Source organism: Aspergillus stella-maris (genome assembly GCF_047715825.1).
Source record: "Aspergillus stella-maris strain CBS 113639 unplaced genomic scaffold BDV14scaffold_37, whole genome shotgun sequence".
NCBI classification, from domain to species: Eukaryota; Fungi; Ascomycota; class Eurotiomycetes; order Eurotiales; family Aspergillaceae; genus Aspergillus; species Aspergillus stella-maris.
The window spans coordinates 276,527-297,808 of NW_027396831.1; the positions used below are offsets into that span (position 1 = coordinate 276,527).

A 21,282-nucleotide genomic window follows, 5' to 3' on the forward strand; every position below is an offset into this window, starting at 1 on the left:
GCGTCAATAGTTCCCAATCTAGCGAGGATCCAGCTCGGACTTTCTACTCGGCTGCCTAACGCCTCGCTGCTCAGCTAGCTGATGAAAGTTGATTTTATCTTATAAATTAAACTTAGCTAGCTGTATTTCAACAACCGCCCCTGTGGCCTAGTGGTAAGGCGTGTGACTTCTATACCTAATGGGAGTTGATCTCAAGATCCCGGGTTCGACCCCCGGTAGGGGTTCTTCTATATCTTTTTGTGTTTTGGTTTTTTTGGTCGGTGGGTCCGCTGGAACCAGTTTTTGTCTTTTCTTGAGTGCTGGTGATACCTCCCTCGGTGGTATCTTTTACCTTATGCTGTACTCGACAGGAAATGCTAAAAGCCCGATCTTTGGACTTTCCGTCCGGTCCTGTCAGTGATGCCGGCGGGCTCGATTAGTGACTTTGTTTGTCAACTCTCGAAAAGCTTAAGCTTTGATGCTAGGAAGTTGGCAAATTAGATTATGCTTTTGAATTGCTGATGACTTGGTAAGTCGTAAAGCGTAAAGGGGATCTCCATGCGCAGGCCTTCCAGATTGAGATTTAGGGCGTGGACGGCCATGGCAAGCATGAGTGGTGCACGGTTCGAGCGGCTGCGAAGCGATTCAAGGATGCTGCGAGGCGGGTTGCTGTCCCAGAATCCTTTGGCAATGGCCCTTGTCCATCTATGCAGCTCTACCTGCTCGTTCGCAGTGGCATCCAGACACCGTCATTGATGCGGTTAACGGGTCGAAATCAGATTCCCGATTCATAGTAGTCGGAGGGTTCTTTGCCGCTTCGTCGCCACTCACGCAGATCGCGGGAGTTCAAATTGTCTATCTTGACCTTTGTTCAAATTAGGGAAACTTGAGAGGCATTGCACGAGCATTCGGAATTCGAGGTCGTCGACGGCGAGCATCCTCTCGTAGCCGCTGAAGAACCGGCTGAAGCGCGAGTTATCTGGGTATGCGGCGCCCGTGTTCCAGATGAGCGTAGTGACGCACTGGGCCAAGCGAGGGTTGAGGGCGACGGTTTCCAAGGTGTTCAAGTCTAGGAGGCAGCTGGAGACATGGAAGCGCTTGAACAGCGAGGTTGCGTCTGATATGACGAGTTCTCTGAAGGCGCGGCAGGTAAGACGGAGGCTCTTGAGATCCGCTCTTCGGAGGTGCTTAAAGACGGCCTTGTTGCATTCCCATATACTCATTACTTTGAAAAGACCTCGGGTTTTGGCTTGTTGGGACTGCTTCTGAGGATGACCCTCTTGGAGATTCCTGGGGACCGTCCATGGTGGGCGAGATGAGGAAGGAGAAGCAATGTTAGAGAAATAGGGATCGCAGGGAGACAGATAAGAAGCCCTCCCTGGTAAATAGCAGAGTTAGAGGAAAGAAGAGAAGAAAAGAAGAAACTGTTTGTGGGAGACGAGATTTTGTGGTTGTGAATGTTAGGCACAGCCCTGTTCTGCCTGCATGGCAGAGATGCATTCACAATGAAAGACATCTTCCACACACCTCTCTCAGACCATGTCCTATCAGACATTCCTAATACAGATCGCGCTCAAAGATAATAGTGAAGATGAATCCATAAGCGCTAAAAAAAGTCTAGAACATCAAAATAAACAAAAACCTGGTATACAACAACAACAATCCAAATCCAGTCTAATCAAACCTCACCAACAACAACACCATTCGACATCTTCAACCCCACCGGCAGTCCACGAACAAACTTCTTCTCAAACGGCACACCGCGCCTCAAAGCAATCACCTCCTCGACATCCTTGTACATGTCGTAAGCATTCATCTCTTCAATCGTCAGCTTCTTGCGCTCGTCCTCGACCTTGTAGTTCGTGTTGCCCGTGTTACTTGAGAACCCGATGCGCTCGTTGATGTTGTATGCGGCCTTGGCAGAGGCAGCTTGCACCCTTGTGGCGCGCGGGAGCCGGATTTCTTGGTAGAGGGCTAGTGTTTCCTTGACGTCGCCTGAGAAGAATTCTTCGTTGAAGAGAAGGCCGAGGGCGGCGGCGTCTTCGATTGCCATGCACGCGCCTTGGGATTGGTGGGGCATCATCTGGTTGCACTGTTAGATTTGACATCCAATTATGAATTTGAGGTGCGGATGGGATGGAACGTACAGGATGGGCGGCATCACCGAGGAGGCAGGCCATGTTCTTGGTGATGTACTGGTAGGGTTGGCTGTAATCGTCTGTTAGTACTTCTCTCAGACTGAAGAAATGGAACGGAAAACATACTGCACCCAAAGTCTCCAAGGGCGGACCTCAATGCCAATAGCCAGGTGATCCTTAACCTGCTTATCCAACTCGGGGTATGGCGCAAGCAACTCCTCAACGGGTCGGTCCTCGCCACCCCACTGGTGCGTAGTGTAGTCACCCTGCTCACGGGGGAAGAAGCAGTAGTAAGAGAGCAGCTTGCCGCCGTTGCAAGGGGACAGGACGATCTTATCCCACTTTCCTTCCTGGCCTCCCCAGTACTCAAGGGCAGCATCCTCAGAGTAGTCGACCAGTCCGAGACGAACGGCATCCTCAGTCATGACGTTGGCGTGGAGACAGCTCGAAGGAGCGGGCTTCTTCTCTGGGTTCAGGCCGATGATGCGGCGGACGGCAGAGCCGATACCATCTGCGCCGACGATGAGATCGTGTTGTGCTGTGTTGCCATTCTCAAAGGTGATGACTCCAGCCTCAAGGTCGATCTCCTTGCACTGTTGATCGTTAGTGCTCGATTTCCAATAAGGTAGGGCTGAGGTGGATACATACAGGGTGGTTAACGAGCAGCTTGACAGGGCTTCCCTTGCCCTCCTCCTGCATCGCACAGTCCTTCAGCATAGCGTGCATATACTGCCGGTGGAACATGTTGTAAACGTATCCCCAACGCTCCTCATAGTCATCAAGGTCGTAAACGCTGACGGGCTCGCCGGTCTTCCAGTCGCGGTTGATAAGCTTCTTGAGCACGACGGGGTCACCCTTGGGGATATCAACGCCCCATTCATGCAGCCATCTCGTTCCATTCGCAGCGCAGGAAATGGAAGCACCAACTTCACCGGCAAAGTCATGGCGCTCGTAGATTGTGACGTCGTGGCCGGCGCGGCGGAGCGATATAGAAGCTGCCAAGCCGCCGATGCCGCCGCCGACAATGGCGACGTTGAGTTTCTTCCAGCCGGAGATGGAGCCCATTTTGATGTATGAAGTCGAGAGAGGAGATGTGATGAGGATGATGGTATTCAGACTTCAGCGAGGGCACGCGAGCTTATAACTTTGTGTTGCTGCAGATAAGACTTCGTCTTGCAGCTGGCGGCTAGGGACCCGGAGGCGGTCCGCGCACCAGAGTGCATTATCCGCCCAGTCCGCGCATCTTCCGCTATCTTTCCGCCAGGAGCATGATATCTTGCGCTGTGAATAAGATAGCAAAGGATTCGTTTGGAGATGTCATTTTGCATACGATATGCAACTTGAAGATAGGTGGTGATAATTCGATGGAAGTCCAAGGAAGTGGCGGCGCGATTGGAAACTCAACCAGCGGAGATACTCGCAGCCTCAGGCAGAGAACAGAGCAGCGAGCAGCGTCACATGATCCGGACAGGGGCCGGGCCACAAATAATAGTAGTGCCTTGTCGCCTGAGGCAGAACGACCATGGGCGGAGTCGTACATTAATAGACCATGGACGGAGTAGAAAATAAACCTTGAATTAAGACGATAGATTATTCAAGTTACTACATTGGCATAAGATTAAACTCCATCCAGCTCGCAAACGGGTTGTCCGCCGCACACAGCTCAGCATACGACGGCCACGACAACATCTCCTCTGAGAACCCCAGTTCTCCACTATTCAGATTCTCCATGCCATTTTGTACGGCCGGCGCAACATAGTTGGCAGATATCGTTGGAGGCACAACAGTAGGCTGGCGCGGTTGGGCTGTGTACCCGTTGCAGTGCCGTAAAAACCACTCCTGTATCCACTGTAGCCATCCCAGATAGTCGAACCCTGTATTTTGCGCCTTTAGACTCGATTGTTGCATTATTTGTCGGTCTATGCAAATTTTGAGCACTCCGGCCATGTTCAAAGTGTCGCAGAGTGACTGAATCTGTGGATAGCCATGGCGCAACGACTCATCCGACGTAGCCAGCATGACCAGCTTGCAGGCGAGGATAAGGTCGAACCCAGTCTGGAGCCACTGGCTAAAGCTAAAGCGTCGTTCTGCACCGACGGAAATCGACATCAGAGCGTCGGCATAGTCTTTGGCGGCGTTAAGGCCGTAGCAGAGGATCTCGGATCGGAAGTCAATGGGAAGGTCGGTGATGGTCTTGCGGTCGAAGAGGCTGACTTGGCAAAGGTAAAGGTTCACGGTGTGCAGTTGGGCTGCTAGCAGGACTGAGCATGTTAGTAGAAGATCATCGAAAGCAGGTAATTTACTCACAGTTATCAGTCGGCCAGTTTGGAGGAAGCTTGCTGATGGACTCCTGGAGCTGTGCTTTGAACGACCCGAGCGTCTGCTGAAAGGTTCTGGCGTTGCTGGCCGTCTCCAAGGGACCAATGTCCACAGCGGCCTGTTCCATCTCCTCGAAGACATGTTGCAGGCGTACAAGGTGTATAATTGACTGATCGCTAGGATACTCAGGGTTCCGACCAAGGTCGACGGCGAGATCCTCCAGGTGGACAGTCCAGCCAAATGTAAAAGTTCTCTGGGTAATTATCCCGGAGCTGAGGACGGTTAGAGCTGTAGAAAGGAATAATGCCGTATGGATCTCACCATGAAGAGAGAAAGAAACACCCTATGGCCGCTCGTTGTTCTGCTCGTCCTAGGCTTGTTGGACGCACCTCAGCGCCCACCTCGTGTATGCTCATTCGGCGGCAGCGTCGGTGCAGCTCAGAGGGTCGATTGAACTCAAGATCCACGGTCAGACCGATGGCGAGATGAAGATAGGTCATGAAATCGCGAGGGCCAGACCGTCGTCCAGCTTGATGTTGGCACCTACACTAGTTAATCGGACATGGTCAGAAAGGACCGGACAGCTCACCATGCAGCAAAAACTAGAAGGCCCTGCAGGGTCTCTAGCGATGGCGGATGCTGTCCCAACACCGTTCGCTCGGCCAGGGCCGCCTTGAATTCAGCTTCCAACGCTCGCTTCAAACTCTGGTCCTCAGTCGCAGCGACTGAGAGAATGGCCAGGAATAAGAAAGGTTTCTGATCGCGAAGTTCACCGGCGGTCGCATGTAAGGGCAACACAACAAATGGGAAGTGCGGCATCAGGTACTGCAGGAATGAGTCGAGCAGGGCGGCGGCATCGTCCAGGGTCACAATTCCTTTGTCAATCACATCGCCGTTCTTTTCTTCGGGGGTGTTGCTCTGCGGTGATTGACCCTGGTTCAGTAGCTGATCAAGTCGTCTCTCAAGGGATTCCAGGCGTCTGCTGGTCAGCGAGGAACGAGAACGAGAACGAGGATAGGTCACCTACGTTTCTTTTTTAAGGTATGTTTGTCGCATCCGAGTGGGTCGAAAGTAGCATGGTTTATTTAGTCGAACGCAGCTGTGTTGTTAGCAAGAGGATGACTTGTTGATGGAGGAGTGTTTACCGGTCGCAAATGGCGGCACCGGGAGAGCGTAGGCACCGGATCTTGGCCGTGGCGCAAGTCTCGCACGTTTTGATGCGGGTTGAGGCAGACATTTTATTGTTATAGTCTGGGACAGTTTCAGGTGGAATCCAACGGACACGGACACGGGGAGAAGATATATTGATATATTGCAGGGGAATCGCTGTAAGCTGACGGTCGGACACGGACTCGGACTCGGATTGGGGCTGAGGCTGAGCCCTTGGCAGTATCAATACGAAAGACTCAACACGAGGAAGAAGTATATAAGAGAGAGGAAAGTAAACAGGTAGATAGATTAAACAAAAGTAAATCTCTACAGAAATCAAAATGGATCCTGAACAGTGCACTCTCGACACCTGCTCCATTGAGGATGCGTACATCCACTACCAGCCCTCCATCGCCGCCAACAGCGTCTTCATAGCCCTATTTGGACTGCTCTTGGTAGGGCAGGCTATCCTCACTCCAGTCTACCGCATGTGGGGGTTCTCTGGGTCCATGATAGCCGGCTTGATACTTGAAGTCATTGGTTATGCCGCACGAGTTCTGTTCCATGATGACCCCTTCAACTTTGACTACTTCTTGATGTAAGTTCGCCAGTACTTGATATACAATACCCTACTAATGACCGGTAGGAACCTCATCTGCCTCAGTCTCGGCCCCGTCTTCTTCTGCGCTGCCATCTACTTTCTCCTCGGTCGAATCATTATTGTCTACCATGGCGAAGACATTTCCAGATTGAAACCGAGGACCTATACCATCTCCTTCGTCTCATGCGATATCATTGCGCTGATCATGCAGAGTGCCGGTGGTGCCATTACCTCTGTTGCGGAGGATACCGATACGCAGGACATTGGAGTCAATGTCATGATTGCCGGTTTGGCATTCCAAGTCGCTGCTCTGACGGTGTTCATCGCTTTGGCGACCGAGTTTGCCTTTCGTTTGCATCGTCGCTCAGGAAGGGGGGTTCGGCCGGTGAGCAGTGAGACTGGGAAGGATGAGTACTTGCATATCCGGGAGAGGACGTTTTGGAAGGTCTTTTTAGTTGGTGAGTTTCGTCCATGGTCTAATTTCTGATTCAGGCTAATGTTATCAGCTCTTGTTCTTGCTACTATCACTGTCTATGGCCGATCGATCTTCCGAGTGATTGAGCTCAATGGGGGATACGATAGTGCAGTGGCCAACGACGAGGTCGCCTTTATGATTTTGGAAGCGGCCATGGTCGGTATTACGTGCATTTGCCTGACTGCTCTGCATCCTGGAATGGCATTGAAGACTCGAGAGCAGAGGAAGGACCTGGAACTATCTCGTGAGGTGGAAATGAGCTAGATGGCGTTGATTCGTATACCTTGGTGTTGGATATATATATTTCGGGCAGGGTCGGAGGGTGGTTGGAGTGCTACTGCGAAGAGCGAGTTGCTTTTCTCTTGATTTTCGACAACATAGATGATTACCGAGCGACTGATATTCCACTGTCGGGCTATTCCTTGTTTATTTCTTATCAAGCGTATCTTTTCTTATTTTCTGGAACAATCCAGACCCCTTACTACGTAATGGATAGCTCTTTCCCGACATTCCCGACCGGAAATGACTCTATATCTCTGCATTCCCACCAGCTGCAAAAAGCAAAACTATTCTTAATTCCCACCTTAATTCTTAATCCCTACCTTAATCAACACAAGACCGCCACCATGATAGCCAAGATCGACGAACCCTATAGCTTCCTAGACGACTACAGCGAGGGCGCCCACCCGCGTCTCCTGGAAGCCCTCCTCCGCACAAACTCCACACAACAGACTGGCTATGGCACGGATGAGTACACACAACATGCACGGCAATTGCTCCTCTCTCAGTTGCAGGCGACTGAGGAGGATGTTTCCATTCACTTCGTGCCGAGTGGAACTGCAGCAAATCTGATCTCTATTGCCAGCTGTCTACGGCCGTATGAAGCTGTTTTGGCAGTGCAGACTGGACATATTATTGACAAGGAGGCTGGTGCGATTGAAGCGACCGGGCACAAAATCATTCCTGTGCCTGGTGTGCAGGGAAAGATGACGAGGGAGAACCTCGAGACGGTCCTGGATCAAAATACGTTCTTTCCTCACATGGCTAAGCCGAGACTCGTTTACATTTCTAATGCGACTGAGATTGGAACGATTTACTCGAGAGCAGAGCTTCAAATACTCTCTGAGACTTGTCGACGGCGAGACCTATTACTTCTGGTTGATGGAGCGCGACTGGCAGTGGCATTGACGGCAGAGGCGAACAATGTCACACTCCGGGATATGGTCGATTACACAGACATCTTCTGGATCGGGGGCACTAAAATGGGAGCTTTGCTGGGCGAGGCTATTGTCGTGCGAAGACCTCTGGCGGAAGGATTCGAGTTCCATATGAAACAGCGCGGTGCGTTGTTGGGCAAGTCGAGAGTCATGGGGGTGCAGTTTAGCGAGTTGTTTCAGGACGGGTTGTTCTGGCAGCTGGCAAGACATGCGAATGCAATGGCTAGGAGAATTTCAACACAGTTCATCAAAAGTGGATGGGAATTGGCAGCAGAGACAGAGACAAATCAGGTCTTTGTGGTGGTGAACAACGACAAGCTGGCTCAATTACAGGCGCGCATTCGGTTCTATGCATGGCAGAGGAGGACAAATACCACCGTTATCCGGATAGTCACTTCATGGGCCACCGACGAGACGGAAGTCGACAAGCTGTGCAACTGGATAGCCTCTTGTACATAGCACCGGCCGTATTAATACTATTATTCCCCATGTTCGGATTTGATGTAAAACTCTTGACCTCGGCTTTGCTCCTCGTCAGTCGGATCCTCCACATCGGTTGTATCTTTGTTCTGAGTATCGTAGCAACGCTTCTGTGGTGTCGAGGGCGCAAGTCGTTTCTGCAGTGGCAGAAGACCAATGTGGACGAAGGGCCGGTGAAACTCAGTGCCCCATTTTTCTGCAAACACGGTGTCGATTTGACCATCAAAGTTAGCCACTAAATGAGAGGGTTCTATCAAGACTCACGCAATGCGATCACAGGCAGATGTATATTGGTTGAGTAGTCCGCGGACTGGACCACGGCCGAGTTCAATTGCAAAACGGGCGTCGCGCCACTTGCCGAGCAGAACGAACAGCTTAAGAGCACTGCAAATAATGACCACGATCAGTGAAGACCAGAGATAAAGGATAGAACTGTACTTCTCGCCGGCTACGGCCTCTTCCACGGATGTGTTCTTGCGAGTGGGGTTGTTGTCTGGTGTTTGTCAGTGCTGGCTATCATCAACTCAGCTGGACACGAGACTGCTTACACTTGACCGCGTGCTGCTTTTTGAGATGGCCCCAGTAGGAAGAAGAATCGTCACAGGTTTGACCGTACATTGTATCTCCTGAAATAGCAGCTCAGCAACTGACTTGTGAGCGAATCATCGGGATCCGGTGGTAGACACGTACATGCCGCCGTTGATCTTTGACAGCTGGTTGGGATTATTCTCCGCGCGAATCGGGCCTAGGCGTGAGTACAAACTGTTAGCGAGTTCTCAGGCTATGGTTTCTGGGTGTAACACACCATGGTGGAAGCCGAAGGGGGATGGGTTAGCAGCAGCTGCGACCTCGGGGTTCTCAAAGTCCGCCTTGGTGAGGTAGAGGCTAAAGGAGTGGAAGCGAGCCATGATGTAAGGTGTGTAAGGGGGGTATTAAAGATCATTCAAGAGGAAAGAAAGGAGGAAGACGCTGAAAGTGTTGTGTTGTTGAGAAGAATCACTGTACTGTAGCAACAAGCCACAATATACACCAAGATATCGTCTTCACATGTCATTTAAGCATCTGTATATTTTTCTTTGGATCTCTATATACTCGGCCTCAAGTGCACTTGTCTATAAGGATCACGGTGGAATGTCCATTTTGTAGCATATGCGTGTATATGCGTGTATACAAGTTATGCAGTTATGCAGTGATGTATATGTCAGCGTGATTTCCTATCATTCCCGACATTCCCGACCATAAGAATTTCCTTGTCCAAACAGTGATGATGGAAGGAAGATGCGCCTCTCTATTTCCTGCGATAGCTGCAGGCGGTCCAAGGTCAAGTGTGTCCACGATGGCCATCCTCCGTGCCGTCGCTGCCTCCGATTGAACCGCAGTATCTGCCTTTTGACCGATCCTCGCTCGCCTTCAACGCCTTCCACCAGAGCTCCGCGCACGCCGCGATCCTTCCCAACACAGCGAACACCACGCACTCAGCAGACACCACCAACTCAGTCTCTTCTAAACCTACCTTCCTCTACGCTCATCGCTGCCTGTGATCTCTACCGCAAGAAATTTCCCGTCGTCAACTTCCTGCACTACCCCTCCCTGATCGCCGATCTCTCCCGCGATGTGACCAGTGTCGAACCCGTCTTCCTGGCCGCCCTCCTCTCGCTCTGCGCTCGCTTCATGACAGATGCAGACCTTGCCCCCTCAGAAACATACGCCGAATATGCTCGGTCGCAGCTCGCCCACCGCGCCTTCGAGGCTCCTTCCCTCCCGCTCGCCCAATCGCTCGTCATGGTCTCGCTGTACGAATGGGGATCTGGCCGACCGTACCGGGCTTGGATGTACAGTGGGATGGCAACATACATGATTCAGTCGCTACTGAAAAGTGCAGACGATCATATGGAACATGCGCCCGAGGAATTCCACGCGCATGCTCAAATACCCTACGAGCAGCTTGTCCGGACATACTGGTGTTGCTTTGTCCAGGACTGCGAGTTGAGCTCGGGTGCGCGGCAGCATTTCGCGTTGTCGTTTGGTCAGATCTCGGTGCCGTTGCCCATGAGCGATTCGGACTTTAACTTTGGAAAGGCGACGCGTCGAATGACGCCCGCGGATATACAAGGCGCGGTCGCGGCGGGTGTACGATTGGGGATCGAGCATGGATTGACCATTGTCACCCGAGGCTTCGACATCTTCGTTCGCATCCTGCGTTTTGCCAATGAGAGTCGTCGCGATCGAGCTCGAGGTGTGGCTCCTTCATCCTTGCGTACATGGAGAGCTCTGAAGGAGGAACTAGACGAATGGCGGGCGCTCCAGGACACAACGGTTCATTATCCAGAGACCAGTGCGCCCGCTCATGTGGCTCTCGGGTATGGCGAGATGTTCGCCTATATCAACTTGGTTTACTTTATGAGGTATTTGCATTTCGTTCATGATCGGCGATTCGACTAACGCGTTGCAGTATTCTCTTTCTCTACCGCGACCGATTCCTCGCGAGTCCCAGAGCCCCTGACAGTTCGGAAGATCCCGACGAGACGATCGATCTCCTGTTCTCCACAGCCCAGCGCATCGGCGCAATCTTATTTTCCCTCGAGAGATGCGCTACGCCGGTCATCACGCCTTATGCCGGATTTAGTGTCTTCGTCGCTGCCCATATCAACATGTTTGGGACGGTATCGCCTGCTCGTTATCCAGGTGGACTGGAGCGAGCGGAGCAGGAAAAGGCAATGAATTTGGAATATTTAGAGCGACTTTGCCGATTTTGGGATGTCGGAACCAGCTGGGTATGTTCACAGGTCTTTTTGGTGTATGGATGCTAACCAGCCCAGTGGCGGACTCTTCAGGACGCCAACCGATTCTACGAAAGTGCTCGCTCCACGCAGCAAGGTCATTTGACCCTAGCTGGCACCTTTGACGAATACGGTGACATTCGGATCTCACGCCCAGATCCCTCTTCCCACGGTCGGACGACCCCTGTACGCCAGACAGCAACTCCGGCCCGAGGACCTTCAATACCGGTCGACATCGAGCATGGAACAATCCAAGACTTGGAAGCGGAAATGATGCAGTGGCCGTTTCTCGACGAGACCTGGACAGCGGGCTTTGCTACGGGCTACGAGTCTACTTGGCCGGGTTTGGGGTAATAAATTCATTACTATCAACACAAATTGCACGCACATAACGAACTCAACGACAAGGATACTCTATTTCCCATCTCGTTCTATCTCTTTAACGGGTTTTGGCTCTCGAATCCGTCAGGCTCATCGTTCATCATAGACATTGCCTCTTCAAACCTGAAAGACCAGACGATGTTCTGCTTAACCAGCTCCTCGATGACCTGGAGAACCCAAAATTGAGTGGCTTTATTGACTGGCAGCTCTGGCGAGACAGGAGGCGGGGTTCCGGCGATCACGTCTTTTACAATCGCATGATGTTCATCGGCCAAGTCACCCAGCACAAACATCGTCCACGGATACGACGGGTATAGATTGGTCAGTTCGGTGGGAGGCTCATATGTCAGGTCACGACCATTGGACTTGAGCTCGTACACCAGACCTGGTTCTCCGTCCTGACAGACCACCAGACACCACCGACCAGCGTTACCCAGTCCGTGCATGTATCGGACGAGGCAGAGCCATAGGAGACCTTGCTGTGACGACATAGCTTCTAGAGTAGTTGCACTGGGGGATGATTGTGATGAGAGTACGAGGTAGAGCGATGATGGCAGAATCAGAAAGAACTCGGTCCATCGGTTTGCGCTATTTATGCCTGAGGGTATAAAGCATCTACTTCACAAAGGACCATGGTCACAGATTGCCAAAGTACAAAGCCATTCTCTTGTCATGACAAAGGAAACATCCACCAGCCGAAACCTGAATGAACGGTAAATATATACACGAAATAAAGACATCTTCACTGCTTTTCCTCTAGTCCAAGGCTCCTACCGACTGCCACTCCCTTCCGAGCGACTGTGAGTTGACAGCACTGACACTTCGACCTGCTTGGTGATACCGCGCCGGAACTCGCGATTGCGATCAGCCTCTTCCGCATTCCTCAGAATCTGCTCGATACTATCGTTCTCGTCGGGTAGATCCGGCTCAAGGTCCGGAGTGTCGCCGTGAGAATGCGAACCAAGCTGCCTTGATGTCTTTGAATGCTTGTTTCCTGAGAACGGACCGCTGAGCTCGTATGAGCGCGACTTGGCGGCACTAGAAATCTTGCGCACAGAGGAAACAAGCAATGGCCTAATGCAAGGCACGGAAGAGGTGATGATGATAATCAGGTTCTCGGCGTAGCCCCAACGAATGAGTTCGACACCGCCGGTGGAACCGAGGTTGGTGATGCCTGGTATATCGTCGTACTTGGTGCATTTGATGATTGAGGCAATCATTGCGAGGATACCGAGACTCATCAGGATGATCAAACTGACCTTGATGCGCAGACGGAGGTTGAGGTTCCAGAAGACGATGGTGGGGAAGACGGCCAGGAAGAAGTCGGTTGCGGTGTTGACGGCTATCCTGTCAGTCTGAAACTACCAAATGCTCGAGATAAAGCTTACCAGACGAAAAGTATGCGAACTTGATCACCGCCGCGCTATCTCCGCAATGCGTCTTGACATGGATATCCCAAAGAACTCTCACGTTGTCACAAATGCTGAGCGGAAGAACGCCAGAGACAATGTTTCCAGCAAGCTGGAGCAGCATGACACTCCACAACATGATCTGATATGCGCGCTTCCCACCAAGAATGCCGATGATATATAGAGCAAAGGCGGAACGTGCGAACCCGGTGCTGATGGTGACGAGGGGAATTTCGATTGCGATGGCCTTTAGGACGACTTTGAGGTCGGGTTCTTCCAGCTTCTTAAGATTGGTTCCGAAGCCATGGTCGACGGATTTTTGGAGAAGAACGGTGGCCGCAAGAGTCATTGCCTACACAAATTCGCAGTTAGCAGCAGAACAGGACCCCATTTCTCCGGGTAACATACCCAGGCCACAACCATTAAAACATCGTCAAAGCGGAACTGGCGAAGCTTGAACTTGGCCACGACTCGTAGAATGAGGATGACAGCAGCCACGGCGTTGGCAGCCCACATACCCCGGGCCAGGTCAAAGCCTGGGTCATTGCTTGAATCGAAAGCCATGGCAGCGTACGTAGAACAGCAACTTCAGCCGACAGATCCAAGAGGCAGGCCCATTCCCATGGTGCGAATATTTATATCAGGCACGCCGAATTGGAGAGCAGGCGAGAATAGACTTTGGTCGAGGGGGCCGTACTGAGTCGACTACCCTTGGCTCCGACTCGGAGGAGCAGACAGCCACAGCGCACAAGTGCCGAAAATATTCGAACACAATTCGGTCGGCCAAGGTCGAAGCACAGAGCAGCAGCGTCTCACTGGCCTGTGGACCTGCTAGTCGGTGGGTATCGAGGAAAAGAGTTCCATGGCTCTAGGCTTACGGCGCCACCGCTGCTAGGGTTGACGCAAGGTACGAAAACCCTGCAGTTGGCCTCGGCATTGGAAGGTAATCTCTAGGGAAGTGCTAACTGTGCTATCTCAAGTGTTCGGAATTGGATTGAGCACGAGACACTGCGTTTGGGCCATGGGCGAAGATCACAGAGCGAACAACTGCCGATCTGACGCGATCATCGTCTGGGGATTCTCCGGCAAAACTGGATTACCATCACTCTATCCGGAAGTTCCGACCTGGCGCGAACTCTGAATCGCAAGCTCGTGCGGTTTGAGTCAGATGTCGCTGCTCCAATGATAGAAATCTCGCTTGCAGAGTCAGGAGCCACTGTCGTCCACTGTCACCCACTGCGCACACCCTCATTGGCAGCCTCTGCACCCATTGTGTCGGGCACTGACCCAGCCCCGACGCTAAGCATTCGATAGATTGCTCCCGGTGCATGACTGGGCTTAGGCTTGTTCATCGTGCATTTTTCTGCATTTTTCAAGCATTCTATTTTGACTTTAACGGCTTTGGGCAGCATGTCCGACACGTGGCGGGCATAGCATCGGAGCCTACACTGCCCTGGATCGCTGCCCCGATCGCGCCCCGATCGAAGCACTGACTGGTGTACCTTTGGTAGATTTCCTATAAGACATCAATCGTCTGCCGTGAGATCAGACGGTTCGTACCTCTGCCTCATCCCGTTCCCATTCCCTTCACCCGCAACCATGAAGGCCGCTTGGACCATCGCAGCCGCTGCTCTGCTCTTCGCCCGGTCGACCGTTGCGTCAACCGAGGACTGCCACTGTTTGCCAGGCGATTCCTGCTGGCCCTCGGTTGATCAGTGGAATGAGCTCAACAGCACCGTGGGTGGCCGTCTGATCGCCACGGTGCCCGTCGGCCACCCCTGCCATGAGCCAACTTACGATGCGACCGCTTGCACAGAGCTCCAGGACAACTGGAACTATCCCCAGACTCAGTAAGTCTCGCGCCGGCCATCCCTTGCTTTGCGCTCAATTGCTGAGTTGCGCGCGATCGTAGCTATCTCTCTTCTTCGTCGATTATGCAGCAGTACTTTGCCAATCGCAGCTGTGATCCCTTCACCGACAAGGAAACTCCCTGTGAGCTCGGCAATTACGTGAGCTATGCTGTCGATGTCTCCTCCAGCGACGATGTTGTCGCCGCGATCAAATTTGCTCAAGACAATAATATTCGCTTTGTGATCAAAAACACCGGTCATGAGTACGATCGCTTTCTCCCTTCCTACCTCTTAGTTCAATTGGCACTGACAGCTCCTAGTTACCTAGGTCGTTCCACCGGCGCTGGCGCTCTCTCCGTTTGGACCCATCACCTCGACGACATCGAATATTTGGACTACTCCGACTCCACCTACACCGGCCCCGCGTATAAATTGGGCAGTGGCGTACAGGGCTACCAGATCCTGGAAGCTTCTCACGCCCAAGGCCATGTTCTTGTTGGCGGTGAGTGTCCGACAGTCGGTCTGGCCGGAGGATACATCATGGGTGGTGGACACTCGGCCCTGAGCACCAACTTCGGCTTGGGTGCTGACCAGACCCTGTCCTTTGAGGTTGTTACCGCCTCTGGCGATGTTGTTACTGCCTCGCGGACCGAGAACACCGACCTGTACTGGGCGCTGAGTGGCGGTGGTGCTGGCAACTGGGGTGTTGTCATGTCCGTTACCGTCAAGGCTTTCGCTAGCGAGATCGTATCTGGCGGCACTGTTACTTTCAGCACCTCGAGCCTTTCGGACAGTGTCTATATCAATGCTCTTGACCACTTCCACCGTCTGCTTCCGGCAATGATTGACGCCGGAACGACCGTCATCTACCAGATTCTCCCCGGTTACTTCCTCATCAAGCCTCTTACCGCCTACAACAAGACCAGCGATGAAGTCAAGGAGATCCTTGCTCCTTTCCTCGATGAGCTCGACACTCTCGGCATCAAGTACTCCGCTACCTACACCCAGCATGACTCGTACTATGACTTTTACGAGAAGTACATGGGCCCCCTGCCCAATGGCAACTTGGGTGTTGGTGAGTTCACCTATGGCGGCCGTCTTCTCCCCAGGTCCGTCGTTGAGAACAACCCCACCGATCTGGCTACTGCGATCTACAACATCACCTCGCAAGGCGTGGTTGCCGTCGGTGTCGGTCTCGACGTCTCCAAGACCAACGACGTTGACAACGCCATTTTCGCTCCCTGGCGCGAGGCCGCTGTTACCATGCAAATCGGTATCAGCTACAACGAAACCGCTCCCTGGTCTCAAATCCTCTCTGAGCAGCAGACCATGACCAACGAGCTCGTTCCCCTGTTGGAAGCGGTTACCCCTGGTGGTGGTACCTACGAGAACGAGTCCAACTTCCTCCAGCCCAACTGGAAGGAAGTCTTCTTCGGCGCCAACTACGACAAGTTGGCTGAGATCAAGGCCAAGTGGGACCCTTCGAACTTCTTCTACGTCCTCAAGGGAGTCAACAGCGACTACTGGACTGTCTCTGACTCTGGACGGATGTGCAAGGCCACTGTGAAGAGGTCTGCTTGCAAGGCTAAGCTTTAGTGGCCTTGGCCTGCTACATAATGTATAAGTTGTTTAATATTATAGACCATAGACTATAGATATCAGTTGTTCTTTTCGTCAAGACGGCCCCTACTTCCAACCATGCACGGTAGATTTTGACCAAGATTGACTTCAAGAAACCGAGACATCTGCGCGGCGGACATTAAACCCATGGAGTCCTCCGCGGCCGCGGGATTTTGCACAGCACCGCTATCAAGGCAGTCTCAGGCACGACTCGCTAGTTCGTTACTATCCCGAATCTGGTTGGACAGGTTCCACTGCGGAGTATAGGTCTGGACCATCCAATAGTTGAATAGTGGTAGCCTAGCAAGGCCGGCCCTCGCGGGAGTCGGGAGTCGGGTCAATGCCGCCGTGGCAGTGGCAGTGGCAGTGGCTTTTTTGGCTTCGTGGCTGATTTTCTAGCGCTCTCAGTGTCATTGTCAATTTACGTCTAGATCATTCTGTGATCTGTCTCATTTCCACAAGGTCTTTCCAGAGGATTAAACTATATTTGACTTTGCGACGGCGCGTTCGACCATGTGCCGTCTTTGGGGTCCGAAATCGAATCCTTTCGTTTCTGGATTTTGGAGGACACGTCGGAGTTTGATTCCTGGACTTGAAAATTGTCTTTTGTTTGTGGGATTGTGGTGTCGGTGTCGGTGTAGGCATGCAGGTATGATGTGGTTGTCTAATTTTTGAGGTTCAGAGTAGGGCAAGTCCCCCGGTGTACCTAGGTGCCTGTGTATAGCCTCGGTTGCCCACCGGCTCACTGTACCACGGATCAACCTCGGACCATCTAGCATGATAAGGCTACACTTCGGGGTCTAAGACCGTTATTTGTCATTGTTTCGAGTCCAAATATCAGGGATACAGCATCGGTCCAGCAGCAACAGGCTTCAGAACGCCCTGGATCTCCATCTCTCGCACCATCGACGCCACCATCAGGTCGCATCCACGTGCGGCCACAATGCTCATTGTCACGGGCAGATACTCGGTGCGCCCGGACTTGGTGCTGTTGTAGGGTATTTCGCCGACTGCTCGTGTTAGTGGGACTAAGCTCTTTAAATTGGCGATGTGAGTTTGGATGGGGAGGGTGGCTTACTCGGGACGACTAGGTCGGGGACGCCTGCGAACACGGCGATGTTGCTGTCGGAGAAGCCCCAGAATGGTGCTGTTGGAGGCCTTGGTGTATTTGATAGCGAGTCAGTAAGGTTTGAGCTGAATCAGTTTTTCACACGGGATGCTGTAAAGGACGGCATAGTACATACCCTAGGTACTGATCGCGATAGTTCGGAGCTCCGACGCTATTAGGGTAGATGTAGATTCCCTCCGAGCACGACTCGTTACTGTGTGCCCCGAGACCCGAGGGACCGTCCCACCAGTTCTTGAAGATGGTTTTGTTAGTCCAGGCTTCGTCCCAGCCTGCCTGGCCTCGGTCTCGACCGATCTCCCACCGGAGAAGGGGGCCTGGGTTGATGTAGGGAGTGCGTCCATCGTGCTTTGCGGCATAGTCGCGGAAGAATGGAACACCGAGATGGAGCCACTGGTATACTGAGATGAGTGTTCCGTATGTCTTTGTTACAGTCAGTCAGTCGAGGCTCAGATAGTGTATAGGGGAGGGAGCGCATACGTATTGCAGCATGCCCGCCAGGGATCTCGGTGCATCAGCCGGCCTAGTGGCGTTCCAAGCTCCCTCTACATCTATGGCTATCCTACCAGTACCCAAAAACTTCTCGAACTTTGCGACAAAGTCTTCGATGAGCGCCAAGGCCTCTGGGCTCCCAACAGCATCCTCATCATAGGAAGCGCTCGGGTAGAAGAGCTTCCTGGGATACGAAGGGTACTCGGTCTGGAAATCCTGGTACCATACGCTGACCACATCAGACCATGTCCGAGCACTCCTCGCAAAGACCCCCGTTGTATCGAGTCCCGAGCACAGGGGAATCACCTCGTCCAGGTCTACCGCGCCCGTGCTCGGTCTGTTCCCAAAGATGCCCTGTGCGCCAGCAGGACCGCGCATTGAGCCACCAGTGTCGCTTCCGATTGCGATGTCGAGCCACTCATAAGCACCTGTCCCAGCGCCAGGGCCAGAGGAGGAGCCGCTCGGGTCTTGATATCCGTCGCCCTGGTTGATAAAATCAGTACTCTGGACAGGGAAGAGAGAGGGAATGGCGCGACCTACTCGGGGATTAAAAGGACAATGAAAGTCAACCCAGTCAGCCGTCGGACGATCTCCATTTGCAAATTGAACAGTTCCCATTTTGCCGACAAAGACTGCGCCGAGATCGATCAAGCGCTGGATCGCGGTTCCTGTGGTGTTTCGCGGCTCATAGAGGGAGTAATAGGCGCGGTTGCCACCGCTGGTGCGAAGACCTTTAACGTGGAAAATGTCCTTGACGCCCATCCGAAGCTATGAAGATAGTCTCTGGTCAGTGTCGCATCGTGATTGTCGACGAAGGGGATGGGATATCTACCCCGGCCAAAGGCTTCTCAGGAGTTGCCGTGTAATACAGCCTTGAGGGGACGGCAATGCCTCGTCCAAGGATCCCCTGTGTCATGGTCAGCTAACGTTTGTATAGATTACGTTGGTAGTAGTACCTCAGACGTCACTGAAAGAGCACGGTAACCGCCTTCTTCATCGCTAACAGCCGGCTGAAGGAACGCATACTGTGTATCTTGGTACACCCGGTGCGCCTTGAAGACATTCCCAGTCTTGGTCGAAACAAAGTACGGCCCGTTTGGGAGATCGTCTGACAGGCTCGTCTTCACGATGCCTTGTGTCGCATTAGAAGAATATAATGGATCAACCATGAAGAGTGTGGTTTGCGCCTCCTTGAGTTTGCTGGAGATGGAGTTCATGTCCAGCTCGGGGAACGCTGGCCCCGTATACGAGAGGTAGACGGCTGGTCGGTGTTAGCTTGGCATTGGTTCTGTGACGTCTTTGTTCTCCCTTACCATTCAAGAACGCAGTACTGAAAACGTCATCGCGCTCTAGGTAATCCGCAATGGTCGCGTCGAGCTCGTGGGCTGTGAACGTCCAGGAGCTGCTGGAGATGGCGGTCATGGGCACAACGTCCACATCTGGGAGCGATATTGAGACAGGAAACGGCACATGCGACAGTTGCGCTACAGGAATGTCGCCAACATAGTACGAGATGCCATCGAGGACCGTCACTCGACCATGGGCGAGATGGTCTGCACCAGCGGTAGCCAGCAGATTGAAGACCGCTAATCCGCCCAGCAGCGCCATTGTAATCGCCATTGTTAAAGACGCTGATAATGTGAAGAGCTTTCATTCAGGTACATGAGGTCGCTTTATAAGGCTGTCTCCAACGTGTTGTGGATCGGCGTTGGAGCTTACCCTGGTCCATAAAGAGCGTAAGCTGGCTGGAGCTTTCCTTGATTGAACCCCGAAAGAGGGCTGGATACGGCCGGTAGAGGCTCTTGGACCTGCATTGTCAAAGGAAGCTTATCTCTGGACCCTCCTTTATCTGAGTCCAACGGTCGATTATGCCAATCACTGCAGAAAATGAAATCAAGATCTCCAATGCCCAGAGGCCCGCTTGGCGCTAGGTAATGCAGCTTGCTGACAGGCCCGCTTGGCGCTAATGCAGTTTGCTGACAGGCCCACGCAGGCTTTGGAGTACCTATGCTTACTGCAATCATCTGAGATCGAAAGACGCCGTTTCCCAGAATGTTTCCTATAATGGCCACCGCGGACGATTGTAAAAGGACCCAATGCACAGTTTGACAAACTTTGTGGGTTTAGAGTCTCGGCCACGTCTGGATAGAACAGGACAATGCCTCTTCAACTCCATGCAGGGCAGGCGCGACTAGTCTGACCGTATCAGCGAATATAGAAGGGACGACTGCTGCTAGGCCCCATCGCTCCTGCCGTTTCTCCGTGCCTTCCTCGTGCACCTAGTACTGCATGTTTGGGAAGGTGGGATAGTGGCTCTTACAGACATCAGAAGATTACCCGTTGATAGAACATGGCATCAGAAACTCGGAGATACAATCCAAGTATTGATTCTAGTCTGTTAAGCCTGAAAATAACTGACTATATATCCATCGGCACATTCCTAAACCCACAAATGGCAAATTACCTGTGACGAACGCACATTTGGAGGCCGAGTCGGTATACAAGGTTGAAGACGTGCGTCCTGCCACCTCGAAGACTGATGGTTCACTCTCATTGGAAAGATCTTCCGCTCGTAGCACCCACCAAGGAGTTGGGCTGTTGTATCTAAACACTTTCAACAAGTCACATTTCTTCCTCGGGCATCTCAATCCCTTGAAATCACATGCGTATACTATGTCCAGGATTCCCCATGGCCTGGACGGAGGATTGGAATAGACATGCAGCTTATTAGCACCACTTCTTCTCACCTGTGTTCCAATCCATGGTTTCCTATCCCTGTCAGATAGTTCTACCAAGCGACGAGGTCGAGTGGAAGTAATGGAGTAGGTTGCAACGGTTGGCCCTTTGATCTTGCTGGGTGGAGGACATAACCACAGTCTGGATCTGAAACAAGCGAACTGAGATCGTGGTCGTGAGATGGCCAGGAAAGAAGGGAACATGTCTTTGGAGAGAAAGAAGGCAGCCTCGAACCTCAATACAAGGTCATGCCAATAAGTTCAGGTATAAAGCCAGTAAGCACCGCTGGCGCGCCAAGAGCGGCGGAAGGACCCGGGCGCCACGCCAAGACTTGCTGTACATACAGAGTATAGGGCTGCCATCAGGGCGGAAAGTATAGCGACGCTGGCGCTGATATTTGAAGTACAGAGTAAACAGACCACTCGCTAACGCCGATGCCTATACAGAAGAATGCGGCGCAAGATTGCGCGTTCTCAAGGTCCGAGCCGTTATACCCCGCATTGAGTGTCAGGGTCGTCCGATTTGAAAAA

The 21,282-nt window shown here is 52.4% G+C and overlaps 9 protein-coding genes and 1 non-coding gene across 10 annotated transcripts; 5 read left to right on the forward strand and 5 right to left on the reverse strand.

The window, feature by feature from the left end:
• The first annotated feature begins 136 nt into the window (after positions 1-136).
• On the forward strand, positions 137-224 carry BDV14DRAFT_t96. The gene has a single exon. It is a non-coding gene; the product is annotated as a tRNA-Arg (tRNA).
• A 725-nt stretch (positions 225-949) lies between these two features.
• Positions 950-1,383, forward strand: BDV14DRAFT_82102 (uncharacterized protein). Its single transcript, XM_073777605.1, has one exon. The coding sequence runs from the start codon at positions 985-987 to the stop codon at positions 1,246-1,248; it is 264 nt and encodes an 87-aa protein (XP_073626913.1). The 5' UTR covers positions 950-984; the 3' UTR covers positions 1,249-1,383.
• BDV14DRAFT_175874 (FAD-dependent oxidoreductase) lies at positions 952-3,263 on the reverse strand. The gene is made up of 4 exons (XM_073769152.1): positions 2,766-3,263; positions 2,244-2,710; positions 2,127-2,187; positions 952-2,062 (listed from the first exon to the last, which is right to left on the reverse strand). Exons 1-4 carry the CDS (start codon positions 3,180-3,182, stop codon positions 1,658-1,660), a joined length of 1,350 nt encoding a protein of 449 aa, XP_073626914.1. The 5' UTR covers positions 3,183-3,263; the 3' UTR covers positions 952-1,657.
• Positions 3,264-3,688: 425 nt separating this feature from the next.
• On the reverse strand, positions 3,689-5,714 carry BDV14DRAFT_82110 (fungal specific transcription factor domain-containing protein). The gene is made up of 6 exons (XM_073777606.1): positions 5,582-5,714; positions 5,464-5,535; positions 5,026-5,415; positions 4,758-4,979; positions 4,425-4,708; positions 3,689-4,378 (listed from the first exon to the last, which is right to left on the reverse strand). Exons 1-6 carry the CDS (start codon positions 5,671-5,673, stop codon positions 3,720-3,722), a joined length of 1,719 nt encoding a protein of 572 aa, XP_073626915.1. The 5' UTR covers positions 5,674-5,714; the 3' UTR covers positions 3,689-3,719.
• A 191-nt stretch (positions 5,715-5,905) lies between these two features.
• Positions 5,906-7,179, forward strand: BDV14DRAFT_209653 (RTA1 domain-containing protein). The gene is made up of 3 exons (XM_073775696.1): positions 5,906-6,183; positions 6,232-6,644; positions 6,693-7,179. Exons 1-3 carry the CDS (start codon positions 5,927-5,929, stop codon positions 6,923-6,925), a joined length of 903 nt encoding a protein of 300 aa, XP_073626916.1. The 5' UTR covers positions 5,906-5,926; the 3' UTR covers positions 6,926-7,179.
• Positions 7,180-7,287: 108 nt separating this feature from the next.
• On the forward strand, positions 7,288-11,531 carry BDV14DRAFT_209655 (pyridoxal phosphate-dependent transferase; the record flags this gene model as incomplete). The annotated part of the gene is made up of 4 exons (XM_073775697.1): positions 7,288-8,309; positions 9,621-10,763; positions 10,811-11,132; positions 11,178-11,531. The coding sequence occupies 4 exons, from the start codon at positions 7,288-7,290 to the stop codon at positions 11,490-11,492; spliced, it is 2,802 nt and encodes a 933-aa protein (XP_073626917.1). The 3' UTR covers positions 11,493-11,531.
• A 38-nt stretch (positions 11,532-11,569) lies between these two features.
• Positions 11,570-12,010, reverse strand: BDV14DRAFT_201438 (uncharacterized protein; the record flags this gene model as incomplete). Its single annotated transcript, XM_073773756.1, has 1 exon — positions 11,570-12,010. One exon carries the CDS (start codon positions 12,008-12,010, stop codon positions 11,570-11,572), a length of 441 nt encoding a protein of 146 aa, XP_073626918.1.
• Positions 12,011-12,149: 139 nt separating this feature from the next.
• BDV14DRAFT_82148 (uncharacterized protein) lies at positions 12,150-13,818 on the reverse strand. Its single transcript, XM_073777607.1, has 3 exons — positions 13,337-13,818; positions 12,908-13,280; positions 12,150-12,861 (listed from the first exon to the last, which is right to left on the reverse strand). The coding sequence occupies exons 1-3, from the start codon at positions 13,490-13,492 to the stop codon at positions 12,290-12,292; spliced, it is 1,101 nt and encodes a 366-aa protein (XP_073626919.1). The 5' UTR covers positions 13,493-13,818; the 3' UTR covers positions 12,150-12,289.
• Positions 13,819-13,997: 179 nt separating this feature from the next.
• On the forward strand, positions 13,998-16,440 carry BDV14DRAFT_175881 (putative isoamyl alcohol oxidase). The gene is made up of 3 exons (XM_073769153.1): positions 13,998-14,778; positions 14,841-15,041; positions 15,099-16,440. The coding sequence occupies exons 1-3, from the start codon at positions 14,528-14,530 to the stop codon at positions 16,372-16,374; spliced, it is 1,728 nt and encodes a 575-aa protein (XP_073626920.1). The 5' UTR covers positions 13,998-14,527; the 3' UTR covers positions 16,375-16,440.
• A 795-nt stretch (positions 16,441-17,235) lies between these two features.
• On the reverse strand, positions 17,236-19,636 carry BDV14DRAFT_190655 (amidase signature domain-containing protein; the record flags this gene model as incomplete). Its single annotated transcript, XM_073771359.1, has 8 exons — positions 17,236-17,408; positions 17,477-17,556; positions 17,643-17,947; positions 18,005-18,499; positions 18,557-18,784; positions 18,849-18,923; positions 18,973-19,277; positions 19,330-19,636. 8 exons carry the CDS (start codon positions 19,634-19,636, stop codon positions 17,236-17,238), a joined length of 1,968 nt encoding a protein of 655 aa, XP_073626921.1.
• Between the last annotated feature and the right edge of the window lie 1,646 nt (positions 19,637-21,282).